This window comes from Salmo trutta, chromosome 27, assembly GCF_901001165.1.
Source record: "Salmo trutta chromosome 27, fSalTru1.1, whole genome shotgun sequence".
NCBI lineage: Eukaryota > Metazoa > Chordata > Actinopteri > Salmoniformes > Salmonidae > Salmo > Salmo trutta.
In genome coordinates, this window is record NC_042983.1 from 35,829,599 (window position 1) to 35,844,322 (window position 14,724).

General features: G+C 43.2%; 1 protein-coding gene across 8 annotated transcripts in view; it reads right to left on the minus strand.

Moving 5' to 3' along the window:
- dmxl1 (Dmx like 1) overlaps positions 1–14,724 on the minus strand; it is a 61,929-nt gene that overhangs the window by 7,058 nt on the left and 40,147 nt on the right. For 5 of the 8 annotated variants that reach the window (XM_029717899.1, XM_029717903.1, XM_029717901.1 and 2 more), the window contains exons 28-36: positions 13,808–13,929; positions 12,816–13,067; positions 12,301–12,488; positions 10,683–10,834; positions 10,488–10,573; positions 10,059–10,260; positions 8,394–8,511; positions 7,968–8,030; positions 327–413 (exon numbers count right to left, since the gene is read on the minus strand). In XM_029717899.1, coding sequence (XP_029573759.1) covers positions 327–413; positions 7,968–8,030; positions 8,394–8,511; positions 10,059–10,260; positions 10,488–10,573; positions 10,683–10,834; positions 12,301–12,488; positions 12,816–13,067; positions 13,808–13,929 — 1,270 coding nt within the window. The remainder of the gene's footprint in view (positions 1–326; positions 414–7,967; positions 8,031–8,393; positions 8,512–10,058; positions 10,261–10,487; positions 10,574–10,682; positions 10,835–12,300; positions 12,489–12,815; positions 13,068–13,807; positions 13,930–14,724) is intronic. The other 3 variants (XM_029717902.1, XM_029717905.1, XM_029717904.1) reach the window with 3 other exon arrangements.

A 14,724-nucleotide genomic window follows, 5' to 3' on the forward strand; every position in this document is an offset into this window, starting at 1 on the left:
AGAACATGCGTAGAACAGACGTCTCCTGTGGAGAACATGCGTAGAACAGACGTCTCCTGTGGAGAACATGTGTAGAACAGACGTCTCCTGTGGAGAACATGTGTAGAACAGACGTCTCCTGTGGAGAACATGTGTAGAACAGACGTCTCCTGTGGAGAACATGTGTAGAACAGACGTCTCCTGTGGAGAACATGTGTAGAACAGACGTCTCCTGTGGAGAACATGTGTAGAACAGACGTCTCCTGTGGAGAACATGTGTAGAACAGACGTCTCCTGTGGAGAACATGTGTAGAACAGACGTCTCCTGTGGAGAACATGTGTAGTACCTTGTTGATGGCGAAGGCGGTAATGATGTCCGAGTCCTTGTGGATGATCCGGGCCTTGCCTCCGGGGTAGCCCAGATCTGCCTCGCTCTGTAGAGCAACGCATGAATCATTACACAGTCTCTGCATGTCTGAATCATTATACAATCTCTGCCCGTCTGAATCATTACAGTGTGACCTAAAGGAAGTGGTGGGAGATGAATGGACGACGCATGCCTGTCTGCAGTAGGAGGGTGTGTATCTCTAACAGAGCCTTGCCTCAGGGCTACAGGGTGGGAGACTAGAGCATCAAGAACCCACAGTTATCAGGATTAGTGCCATTTTCAATCTCTAGAGACAATGCTCAGCACATGAGGCTCAGCAAACCCACTGAGATGGGCGTCTTATTGTATAATATAAAAGGGGTGTATTGACACGAGACGGCGAACGGAGGATGGAGGCTTTCACAGAACATTAGGTTCAATTACATTCTACATCACAATTATTTAAAATGGTAAATACCACGTTTCCTCTCAGAGTGTTCGGCTTGACTATGAAATCTAAATATGGTGACTTGCCATTTTCACATAGTACTTATCTTAACCCGACGAACATTCAACGTGACACTCTGGGCCTGCTATTCAGAACCTATTGGACTTCATGACAGTCTCATTCTCCTCTGCACATTCTGTGGAATTAGTTAGTGACGAACTATTGCAACTTAATCACTGTATAGACTAGGAAAAGGCTTTATCACAGAACATGCATTTCATGTCATTATTTTACCGTTCAATAATTCTGAAAGTGTTATTTATGGTTCTATTAAGTAAAATCACACCATATACCCTCAAGAACGTATATATAGTGAATGTTGTCTCAGATCTAGTCTACTGTATAACATTCAGATAAAAGCATGGCAATGTCTTTCATGTAGCTCTATACCATGACAGTATAAACATTGTTTGATTCTTTATGAAGCTGTTCATTACAAAATTCATACAAATCTCAGATTGCCTAATGAAAGCAATGCACATGCATTTGTGATCCAACTCTTGTGAGCTCATGCTAACAAGATTTCAATAAAACCAATGCAGCTTTTTGAAATGAGCCAAATTGCTTAACTAATTGGTTCAATTATTTCAAGAAACTTGGGAAATTTGCCAAATGAATAATGCGCTGGGAAAGTGTGACATACACTTCCGTATTTTATTTGTTCCGTTTTTTAAATGGACTTCAAGTGCAAAATGCACAAAATGCAATGTAAAACCTTCATAAAATGCATTAGGTTGAAGTAAATTAATTCACTAATCTAATTTGATATACAATGCATCTGGAAAGTATTCAGACCCCTTGACTTATTCCACATTTTGTTACGTTACAGCCTTATTCTAAAATGTATTAAATTGTTTCTTCCTCCTCATCAATCTACACACAATATCCCATAATGACAAAGTAAAAACCAGTTTAGAAATGTTTGCAAATGTATTAAAAATAAAAAATAAAATATTACATTTACATAAGAACGTTTGAAAAGGCACACACCTGTCTATATAAGGTCCCACAGTTGACAGTGCATGTCAGAGCAAAAACCAAGCCATGAGGTCGAAGGAATTGTCTGTAGAGCTCTGAGACAGGGTTGTGTCGAGGCACAGATCTGGGGAAGGGTACCAAAAAATGTCTGCCGCATTAAAGGTCCCCAAGAACACAGTGGCCTCCATCGTTCTTAAACCACCAAGACTGACCGGGCGGCTGGCTCTAGGAAAACTGCGCAATCGGGGGAGAAGGGCGTTGGTAAAGTAGGTGACCGGTAGCGCAGCGGTCTAAGGCACTGCATCTCAGTGCAAGAGGTGTCACTACAGTCCCTGGTTAGAATCCAGGCTGTATCACATCCGGCCATGATTGGGAGTCCCATTGGGTGGTGCCAATTGGCCCAGTGTTGTCCAGGTTTGGCCGGGGTAGGCCGTCATTGTAAATAAGAATTTGTCCTTAACTGACTTACCTAGTTATATGATGGTTAAATGTAATCATTATTTTTGTTTTAACCCGATGGTCACTCTGACAGAGCACTAGAGTTTCTCTGTGGAGATGGGAGAACCTTCCAGAAGGCCAACCATCTCTGCAGCACTCCAATCAGGCCTTTATGGTAGAGTGGCCAGACGGAAGCCACTCCTTAGTAAAAGGCACATGACAGCCCGCTTAGAGTTTGCCAAAAGGCACCTCAAGACTCAGACCATGAGAAACAAGATTCTCTGGTCTGATGAAACCAAGATTGAACTCTTTGGCCTGAATGCCAAGCGTCACGTCTGGAGGAAACCTGGCACATCCCTACGGTGAAGCATGGTGGTGGCAGCATCATGCTGTGGGGATGTTTTTCAGTGGCAGCGACTGGGACACTAGTCAGGATTGAGGCAAAGATGAACGGAGCAAAGTACAGAGAGAGATCCTTGATGAAAACCCGCTCAAGAGCGCTTCAGACCTCAGACTGGAGCGAAGGTTCACCTTCCAACAGGACAACGACCCTAAGCACACAGCAAAGATAATGCAGAAGTGGCTTCGGGACAAGTCTCTGAATGTCCTTGAGTGGCCTTGCCAGAGGCTGGACTTGAACATCTCTGGAGAGACCTGAAAATAGCTGTTCAGCGACAGTCCCCATCCAACCTGACAGAGCTTGAGAGGCTCTGCAGAGAGGAATGGGATTAAGTCCCCAAATACAGGTGTGCAAAGCTAGTAGCGTCATACCCAAAAAGACTTGAGGCTGTAATCACTGTCATAGAAAGTACTGAGTAAAGGGTCTGAATAGTTATGTAAATGTGATTGTTTTTTTATTTGTAATAAATTAGCAAACAATTCTAAAAAAGTTTTTTTTGCTTTGCCCTTATGGAGTATTGTGTGTAGATTGATAAAAATAAATAAAACGTGTAATCAATTTTAGAATAAGGCTGTAACTTAAAATGAGGAAAAACTAAATGGGTCTGAATACTTTCAGAAGGCACTGTGTGTGTGTGTGTGTGTGTGTGTGTGTGTGTGTGTGTGTGTGTGAGAGATACATACATAAACTCAGCAAAAAAAGAAAACGTTCCTTTTTCAGGACCCTGTCTTTCAAAGATAATTTGTAAAAATCCAAATAACTTCACAGATCTTCCTTGTAAAGGGTTTAAATGCTGTTTCCCATGCATGTTCAATGAACCATAAACAATTAATGAACATGCACCTGTGGAACGGTCGCTAAGACACCAACAGCTTACAGACGGTAGGCAATTAAGGTCACAGTTCTGAAAACTAAAGAGGCCTTTCTACTGACTCTGGAAAACAACAAAAGAAAGATGCCCAGCGTCCCTGCTCATCTGCGTGAATGTGCCTTAGTCATGCTGCAAGGAGGCATGAGGACTGCAGCTGTGGCCAGGGCAATAAATTGCAATGTCCGCACTGTGAGACGCCTAAGACAGCGCTACAGGGAGACAGGACGGACAGCTGATCGTCCTCGCAGTGGCAGACCATGTGTAACACCATCTGCACAGGATCGGTACATCCGAACATCACACCAGCGGGACAGGTACAGGATGGCAACAACAACTGCCCGAGTTACACCAGGAACGCACAATCCCTCCATCAGTGCTCAGACTGTCTGCAATAGGCTGAGAGAGGCTGGACTGAGGGCTTGTAGGCCTGTTGTAAGGCAGGTCCTCACCAGACATCACCGGCAACAACATTGCCTATGGGCACAAACCCACCGTCGCTGGACCAGACAGGACTGGCAAAAAGTGCTCTTCACTGACGAGTCGCGGTTTTGTCTCACCAGGGGGTGATGGTCGGATTCGCGTTTATCGTCAAAGGAATGAGCGTTACACCGAGGAGCAGTGGAGCGGTGGAGGGTCCGTCATGGTCTGGGGCGATGTGTCACAGCGTCATCGGACTGAGCTTGTTGTCATTGCAGGCAATCTCAACGCTGTGCGCTACAGGGAAGACATCCTCCTCCCTCATGTGGTACACTTCCTGCAGGCTCATCCTGACATGACCCTCCAGCATGACAATGCCACCAGTCGTACTGCTCGTTCTGTGCATGATTTCCTGCAAGACAGGAATGTCAGTGTTCTGCCATGGCCAGCGAAGAGCCCGGATCTGAATCCCATTGAGCACATCTGGGACCTGTTGGATCAGAGGGTGAGGGCTAGGGCCATTCCCCCCAGAAATGTCCGGGAACTTGCAGGTGCCTTGTGGAAGAATGGGGTAACATCTCACAGCAAGAACTGGCAAATCTGGTGTAGTCCATGAGGAGGACACGCACTGCAGTACTTAATGCATCTGGTGGCCACACCAGATAGTGAGTGTTGCTTTTGATTTTGACCCCCCGTTGTTTCAGGAACACATTATTCCATTTCTATTAGTCACGTGTCTGTGGAACTTGTTCAGTTTATGTCTCAGTTGTTGAATCTTATGTTCATACAAATACTTACACATGTTAAGTTTGCTGAAAATAAACACATTTGACAGTGAGAGGATGGTTCTTTTTTTTTACTCATTCCAGGGTTTTTCTTTATTTGTACATTGTAGAATAATTGTAAATATATCAAAATTATGAAATAACACATGGAATCATGTAGTAACCAAAAAAAGTGTTAAATACAAAATATATTTTGATTGATTTAAGATTCTTTAAAGTAGCCACCCTTTGCATTGATGACAGCTTTGCACACTCTTTGCATCCTCTCAACAAGCTTCATGAGGTAGTCACCTGGAGTGCATTTCAATTAACAGGTGTGTCTTGTTAAATGTTAATTTGTGGAATTTCTATCCTTCCTAACCCTACCTTGTCACAACTCAAATGATTGGCTTAAACGCAGAAGATAGCCCTATTCGGTAAAAGACCAATTCCATATTATGGCGAGAACATATCAAATAAGCAAAGAGAAACAACAGTCCATCATTACTTTAACCTGTTGGGGCTAGGCGGCAGTATTTTCACGGCCAGATAAAAAATGTACCCGATTTAAACTGGTTACTACTCTTGCCCAGAAACGAGAATATGCATATAATTAGTGGATTTGGATAGAAAACACTCTAAAGTTTCTAAAACTGTTTGAATGGTGTCTGAGTATAACAGAACTCATATGGCAGGCCAAACCCTGGGAAGATTCCATGCAGGAAGTGCCCTGTCTGACAATTTGTTGTCCTTCTGTTGGATCTCTATCGAAAATACAACATCTGTGTTGTTACGTGACACTAAGGCTTCCATTGGCTCTCTAAAGCGTTCAGAAAGCGGAAGGACGTGTCTCCTGTCTCTGGGCAAAGTACAGCAGCATAGTTTGTAAGTGGCCTGCCTGGGGACAGTGAGACTGAGATGCGCGAGACTTCTCCATTTTTTTCTTTCAGTCTTTGAATGAATACAACGTTGTCTGGTTGGAATATTATCGCTATTTTACGAGAAAAATAGCATAAACATTTATTTTAAACAGCGTTTGACATGCTTCTAAGTACAGTAATGGAATATTTTGAATTTTTTTGTCACGAAATGCGCTTGCGCGTCACCCTTCGGATAGTGACCTGAACGCACGAACAAAACTGAGGTATTTGGATATAACTATGGATTATTTGCAACCAAAACAACATTTGTTGTTGAAGTAGAAGTCCTGGGAGTGCATTCTGACGAAGAACAGCAAAGGTAATCCAATTTTTCTAATAGTAATTCTGAGTTTAGGTTGCCCCAAACTTGGTGGGTGTCAAATTAGCTAGCCTGTGATGGCCGAGCTATGTACTCAGAATATTGCAAAATGTGCTTTCGCCGAAAAGCTATTTTAAAATCTGACATAGCGTTTGTATAAAGGAGTTCTGCATCTATAATTCTTAAAATAATTGTTATGTATTTTGTCAACGTTTATCATGAGTAATTTAGTTCACCGGAAGTTTTCGGTGGGTATGCTAGTTCTGAACATCACATGCTAAGGTAAAAAGCTGTTTTTTGATATAAATATGAACTTGATTGAACAAAACATGCATGTATTGTATAACATAATGTCCTAGGAGTGTCATCTGATGAAGATCATCAAAAGTTAGTGCTGCATTTAGCTGTGGTTTTGGTTTTTGTGACATATATGCTTGCTTTGAAAATGGCTGTGTGATTATTTTTGGCTGGGTACTCTCCTGACATAATCTAATGTTTTGCTTTCGCTGTAAAGCCTTTTTGAAATCGGACAACTTGGTGGGATTAACGAGAGTCTTATCTTTCAAATGGTGTAAAATAGTCATATGTTTGAGAAATTGAAGTTATAGCATTTTTGAGGTATTTGTATTTCGCGCCACGCGATTCCACTGGCTGTTGACTAGGGTGGGACGCAAACGTCCCACTGGCCCAGAGAGGTTAAGACATCAAGGTCAATCAATGCGGAAAATTTGCAGTCACAAAAAGCATCAAGCGTTATGATGAAACTGGCTCTCATGAGGACCGCCACAGGAAAGGAAGATCCAGAATTATCTCTGCTGCAGAGGATAAGTTCATTAGAGTTACCAGCCTCAGAAATTGCAGCCCAAATAAAAAAAGCTTCAGAGTTCAACACATCTCAACATCAACTGTTCAGAGGAGTCTGCATGAATCAGGCCTTCATGGTCGAATTGCTGCAAAGAAACCACTACTAAAAGACACCAATTAGAAGAAGAGACTTGCTTGGGCCAAGAAACACGAGCAATGGATATTAGAGCTGTGGAAATCTGTCCTTTGGTCTGATGAATCCAAATTTGAGATTTTTGGTTCCAACCGCCATGTCTTTGTGAGACGCAGTGTAGGTGAACAGATCTCTGCATGTGTGGTTCCCACCGTGAAGCATGGAGGAGGAGGTGTGATGGTGCTTTGCTGGTGACACTCTCTGATTTATTTAGAATTCAAGGTACACTTAACCAGCATGGCTACCACAGCATCCTGCAGTGATATGCCATCCCATCTGCTTTGCGCTTAGTGGGACTATCATTTGTTTTTCAACAGGGCAATGACCTAACACACCTCCAGACAGTGTAAGGGCTATTTGAAGGAGAGTGATGGAGTGCTGCATCAGATGACTTGGCCTACACAATCACCCGACCTCAACCCAATTGAGATGGTTTTGAATGAGTTGGATAGCAGAGTGAAGGCAAAGCAGCCAACAAGTGCTTAACATTTGAGGGAACTCCTTCAAGACTTTTGGAAAAGCATTCCAGGTGAAGCTGGCTGAGTGTGCCTAGAGTGTGCAAAGCTGTCATCAAGGCAAAGGGTGGCTATATAAAATATATTTTGATTTAAGACTTTTTTGGTTACTCCATGAGTCCATATGTGTTATTTCATAGTTCTGATATCATCACTACTTTTCTACAATGTAGAAAGTAGTAAAAATAAAGAAAAACCCTTGAATGAGTAGGCGTGTCCAAATGTTTGACTGGTATTTTCTACATTGTAGAATAATAGTGAGGATATCAAAACAATGACCGTGTTTTTATGTATTTCATGATATAATCTTGAAGTCCAGTTAAAAACAGAAAACGCGGACATGGAAGCGGACGCGGAAATAGATTACATTTTCCCAGCGTTAAAACACAGGCGTCAATTAAAAACAGGAAAAAAAACCAAATGATTTTACTGGTCAATGAACATGATAATTACAACCCATAAACCCCCACCACCAAAATGATCCAAAGCAGTACCTGGTTACAGCTAGGCTCCTCCATCCCTGAACATTTGTCATTTTCATTGTGGTCCTCAACCGACTTAATTATTTGAGAAGCCCCCAAGACATCAGACAAAACAATGTGATGAATCATGCAGAGTCAACAGGAAACACAATCTAGAATTAGACGGTTAATTATCAGTGTTTAAGAACAATATTATTCACCAGAAATCCATAAAGTAAAAGGCAATTAGGATATAAATACAGGAACCATGCAAAACAAAAGCACAAATGCGTCAACAGGGATAGAAAAAGTTAATGACTCTCTCTGGGACTAGAAATTATGTTTTAGGTATTATTCAATGGGAGATGTTATTCAGTGACAGTATGCAATGTGTCAGTGCTCAGACTGCTCAGCTGTCTGCATGCGGTGGGTGGATGGGTGAAGTGGAGCGGTAGCTACCTCGTTTTGGTCTCGTTTTTTGGTGAAAATATTGCGGATGAACGTTTCCTGCACCTCTTCCTGTTTGACCAGGTACTGCCACAGCCTCTTCACAGGCAGGGCAGAGTGGTGACTGGACCTGTAGCCACACAACACTCCCCTCGGTTATACAGCTCACTTACAACAGGCATTTATGACATTGTGTGGATCATATCAGAGTGTACCGAAAACCTACATTTACAGCAGTGGTCACTAACCTTTTTGGAGTCAAGATCACTTTCGATGTCAAAAAGCAAGCCTAGATCTGACACTCAGATTTATTTTAAAAATGACTTGTAATGCGCATATGCAATATTAACTTAATAAAAAAAATTCTGTAGGAATGTTTTGTGCAGTAGGACTGATACATTATCACAGCATATTGACTATGCTTGGCCTGCCAATATTGTTCTTCTCAGACCATATTATATTTTAAAACTCAATCTTTTATAACAAATTAGATCATTTGTTGTATCAGTTGGGAGGCACAGCTGAGAATACATTTAAATAATTAGCTTTTTTATTTTACTGGACTGATGGTCAGTCTCAGTGGTGGGAGAGAAAAGCAGAGGGTCCATCTCTCACTGTCCTCTCTTTTTCTCCAGTGAAACTGACCAGAGAGAGGAGACTGGCCCAACTTGAGACACACCACATTATTTCTGTCTCATGCACAAATTCATGTTGTTCCTATGACCAGAGAAAGTGAAATATCCCTTGATATTAAAATATACACGACAAGCTGCTAATAATACAAAATCTGGCCTATCGATATACTTGGCTACTCATGTACTGCAGCTGCAGTGCTGGTTGTAGCGTGAGTGGAAGTAGCGAGAAACACGTTTTATGTTTTGCAGAAGTGCTGAATAAAAACAGTTAACAGAGTTGAATAAAAACATAAACATGAAGTCACTCATAGAAACAGCAGCTCTTTGCTGTATTGTTTGACAGTCTCTCTGGTCATGGTTTTAAAAGTTATGAGATCTCACGTAAGCTAGTATCAAACTCTACTGTTGGGTGGTGAAAGCTGTATGCATGGTATTTTGAGCTATCCGACTGGCCAGAGCAGTAGGAGCACTTGATTTAGCTCTCCTGATCCATCTGGTAGGTGGAGTTTGTCCCTTCAGACAAATGAAATGGTTCAAAATGGGAACACTTCGCCTACCTAGCGCGGAGGGCCTCTGAATCAAGTGCACCTACCATCAACCTCGCAAGACGAATAGAACAAAAAACAATAGCACGCAAGGCTTTGGGCGCGTTCCTCTGCCCAGGCGTTGCTGATGCTTGCCAGATCTTATAATGACTGGATAGGTATTTTACGTATCAGCTAACCACATCATATGTTATAGCAATCTGTCAGTCGATGACGTGGCATGTAACCTCTGATCAGGGGACCAGCATCGTTGGCTTTTCTACAGAAACGCCTTGATGACCGACCAGGAACGCGCCTTGATGACCGACCAGGAACGCGCCTTGATGACCGACCAGGAACGCGCCTTGATGACCGACCAGGAACGCGCCTTGATGACCGACCAGGAACGCGCCTTGAAGATCAACCAGTCGAATGCAATTGACTGGTTGGTGACCACTGATTTACAGAATGTTATGGCAAACATATCAATATACAGAGAATTCCTGTTTGGAGCTCACCTGAAAGGTGTGTTGGAGGGCTCAAACAGGGCTTTGTGTCTGAGGATGGCAGGGCCCGAGGCAGCCGTCTCGTCTAGAGGGTGCGTGGAGATGTACTTGGAGGGCGGCCCCCCGAAGATCTCCAGCCTCTTCAGCAACACCTGCTCCCAGCGCTGGAGGGTCTTCAGCACCGCGTGACACAGAGGAGAGCCCACAGGTAGATCTAAGAGAGAGACACAAACACTAGGTGACATTAACAACAGTACATTCAGAGGCGTGAGACTTCACAAAAAGGGCAGGCAGTTATCTAAAAGGGAGGCTGGTTCAATATCACAGAATCCCTCTCTTAGTTTGGACTTCACAAGCACTAATGCTTCCAACTAAAATTGTCTCCACAAATAGACATTAGTCCAGTGGTTGTGTAGGCTAGTTGTCGTTAGTGTACGGTACCTAGTAGGTCGTGTCCTGCCATGGGGTAGAATGACTTCAGGTTTCCTAGGACCAGCTGGACCATGGCCAGGCGCATCAGACACCAACTGGACACACAAACACACACACAGAGAGCAAAATCACCATTGTTATGTCCAACCATCACTGACAAGCATAACGTCCATTTGCTTTGATAGTGCTGCCCACCGACTGTACCTGTAGGAGTTGGGATTGGAATGTTCTTGGCTAGGAGAGTTGGGGTCAATGTCTCCAAACTCGTCTTCATCATCATCATCATCCTCGTCCTGACTGCCTTGGCTCTCCTCCGAGTCGTACTCCACCCTGCTCTCTGACGGAGGGAGGAAAGGCTGTGGGAGGAGGAGGAGGAGAAAACACTATAAACACAGACATACAGTTGAAGTCGGAAGCTTACATACACCTTAGCCAAGTACATTTAAACTCAGTTTTTCACAATTCCTGACATTTAATCATAGTAAAAATTCCGTTTTAGGTCAGTTAGGATCACCACCTATTTTAAGAATGTGAAATGTCAGAATATAGCAGAGAATGATTTATTTCAGCTTTTATTTCTTTCATCCCATTCCCAGTGGGTCAGAAGTTTACATACACTCAATTAGTGTTTGGTAGCATTGCCTTTAAATTGTTTAACTTGGATGTCTGGAGATGTTGCTTCAATATATCCCCATAATTTTTCTCCCTCATGATGCCATCTATTTTGTGAAGTGCACCAGTCCCTCCTGCAGCAACGCACCCCCACAACATGATGCTGCCACCCCCGTGCTTCACGGTTGGGATGGTGTTCTTCGGCTTGGAAGCCTCCCCCTTTTTCCTCCAAACATAACGATGGTCATTATGGCCAAACAGCTCCATTTTTGTTTCATCAGACCAGAGGACATTTCTCCAAAAAGTACGATCTTTGTCCCCATGTGCAGTTGCAAACCATAGTCTGGCTTTTTTTATGGCGGTTTTGGAGCAGTGGCTTCTTCCTTGCTGAACGGCCTTTCAGGTTATGTCGAAATAGGACTTGTTTTACTGTGGATATAGATACTTTTGTACCTGTTTCCTCCAGCATCTTCACAAGGTCCTTTGCTGTTTTTCTGGGATTGATTTTCACTTTTCGCACCAAAGTACGTTCATCTCTAGGAGACAGAACGCATCTCGTTCCTGAGCGGTATGATGGCTGTGTGGTCCCATGGTGTTTATACTTGTGTACTATTGTTTGTACAGATGAACGTGGTACCTTCAGGCGTTTGGAAATTGCTCCCAAGGGTGAACCAGACTTGTGGAGGTCTAGAATGTTTTTTCTGAGGTCTTGGCTGATTTCCTCATGATGTCAAGCAAAGAGGCACTGGGTTTGAAGGTAGGCCTTGAAATACATCCACAGTGTACAATCTCCAATTGACTCAAATGATGTCAATGAGCCTATCAGAAGCTTCTAAAGCCATGACATCATTTTCTGGAATTTTCCAAGCTGTTTAAAGGCACAGTCAACTTAGTGTATGTAAACTTCTGACCCACTGGAATTGTGATACAGTGAATTATAAGTGAAATAATCTGTCTGTAAACAACTGTTGGAAAAATTACTTGTGTCATGCACACAGTAGATGTCCTAACCGACTTGCCAAAACTATAGTTTATTAACAAGAAATTTGTGGAGTGGTTGAAAAACAAGCTTTAATGACTCTAACCTAATTGTATGTAAACTTCCGACTTCAACTGTACATACATGTTAGAATGAGCTGAATGACTGGGTCTTTCAGAGGGGTGTGGTTTAAGTTAACTATGAACCTGAAAGTGTACACTACTACGGTACCTTTGCGATAAAGTAGTCCCAGATGCTGAGCTCCGGGGGGACAAAGTGCTCTTTGAAGATGGAGGTCTCTTGCTCCACCACAGGGCTGGTTGGGCTGGGGCTCTCTGGCCCCTCTCTGGAGGCACTGCGTGACGACGACGACAGCAGCTTGAAGCGCCTGGGCTTCCTATCGAACTCCTCACTGGCTGCTGAGACAACCACATACATGCCATATTTATATACTGGACTTGCCATTTTTCAAGGTAGTGATGCTTTATATTAGTGCGTAAAACTGACATAATATTATGGATATTAATGAGATGAACAAGAGCTGCAGTGTGTGTAGACTGTTGTTCCAGCCCAGCTGTAATACGCCTGATTCAACCAATCACAATCTTCAACAGATCTTTGAATCAGGGGTGAAGCCTGCCCACACGGCTCCGAGTTGCCCACCCTTCCAGTTCCAGTTAAATCAGCCTCTACATCTGGCGCACACACACACACACACACACACACACACACACACACACACACACCTGGAGATGACTTGGTCTGACTGGGCTTCTCTGTGATGGGGGTACGCGCCCCCCCTCCGAACACAGCCACCCACAGCTTGCTGTTGAGCGGGTGGGCCACGATGCGGAACAGCTCGTTGCTGGAGTGGGTGGCCAGGCCGTGCACAAACAGGCTGAGGAAGACGGCCGTCAGGATCTCACACAGCAACACGGCCAGGCCTGGCTGGCTCTCCTCACCAGCAGAGTTCAACAGGCGGATCAGGGTACTGATACCTGACACACAGAGACCGTGAGGGAGTGAGAGTGAATGAATTGACTAGAATTAAACAACCACTTTATTCAAAAAACATATTTCAGTATGTTGTTCATTAGTCCACTGTTGATGTGGTCCCAATAAATCGTACACTGTTTAAAAAAAAAAAAAAAAGATGAAGCACTTTCAGTAAAAAGCATCACACTTTTTTGCAAAATACTATTTAACAAAATACAAAAATGTGTTTTTGTGTTTAAAGTGATCCTTTAAAAGTTGTATGTTTAGGACTGTGGTGTTAAAAGGGCAATCTGCAATTGCTACATACATTTCACTTATAAATGAATACTAAGTACCCATTGATTCTTGAAGAATATTACTTAGAAATGCTTCATAAGATTAGTTCAACTCTCGTAACCCATCAGAACCCAAAATATATATATATATTTACTCCAATGTTTGCAAACAATGTAATTGTAAACAAACACTATCGCCTCAAGCCATGGTTAAAACTGTCATTTTGATCTCATGGATGGTCAGTCATTGCATCCCATAGCTGTCTATGAATTTGAGAGTGTTTACATTTCTCCAGACCCATCCCTCAGCTTTTTAGCAAAACAGGGGCGGGGTCTACACTTTGTTATTGCTTGAACTGCAGATCGCCCCTTTAATGTAGCAAACAAGCAATGGTTCTCCAAACAGGATACATGGGGCTCATTTCTGTGAAATGAAGTGAAGACTGGCGGAAGTAAAGTGGGTTTACCTGGCCACTGTGCTGGGTGGGTGTTGGGCAGTACAGTCTCCTCCATGCTCACGGTGCGTACCGGGTGGTGCTGGAAGGAGAGGATACTCTGGTACACTATCCCAGTGAACTGGTTCACATGGCTGGGAGGAGAGAAAGACAAGGACACCCACGGAGTCATTTAGCAAGAAGGAAGGAAAACGTTCCATTAAACAAGGGATTATCAACCAGGGGAAATGGCAACGTGTACATAGGCCTATATGGAGCGGACTGTAAATGTTTTAACTTCTCTGAATCCAGAGAAGTTTTGCCCGGCGGGAGGCAGACCCATTTAACACATAAAACACTAATACTGTGTAACTAGAGGGTGGCTCCTCACCCTCTAGTTACAATAAAGAATTCAGGAGATCTATAGATGAAGCGCAGAAGTATATTCTGACATCAAACAGCCTTCTCTAGATATTTAATGAGTTGGGAGGCAGCACGGAGTTCCATCTCTCACGGGGGGGATATATAGCTCTCTCAACATGATGGTTCTATTTCAGTATACTGACGGGTATATTACAGTGCATTGTATATCTACTAAGTCCTCTATTAAGCTTGCATGAAAGAGCTGATTCCTGTCACATAACACAGAATTGAGTTACTGGAAGTGTACCGGCTAAATCTGCAATATTAGAACATAAAGTGCTTCTTTAGTGGACAGAGCATGTTGAAAAGGACCGTGAAAGTGTCTGCTGTGCAACAACATAAAAAGCCAGCGTCCAAAGCCTTTCACATGTTCGCCAGATGGAATCACCTACCATGAGTTGAATTTAGAGTCAACGTTTCGACAAACCTCTAGCACGACTGCGGCGTGGGTTTTCATTAGCATAACAAAAGGGGAGTGTTGAATTAGAAAAAGCTAATTTAGTCGGACTGCACCGCTTCATTCTCCA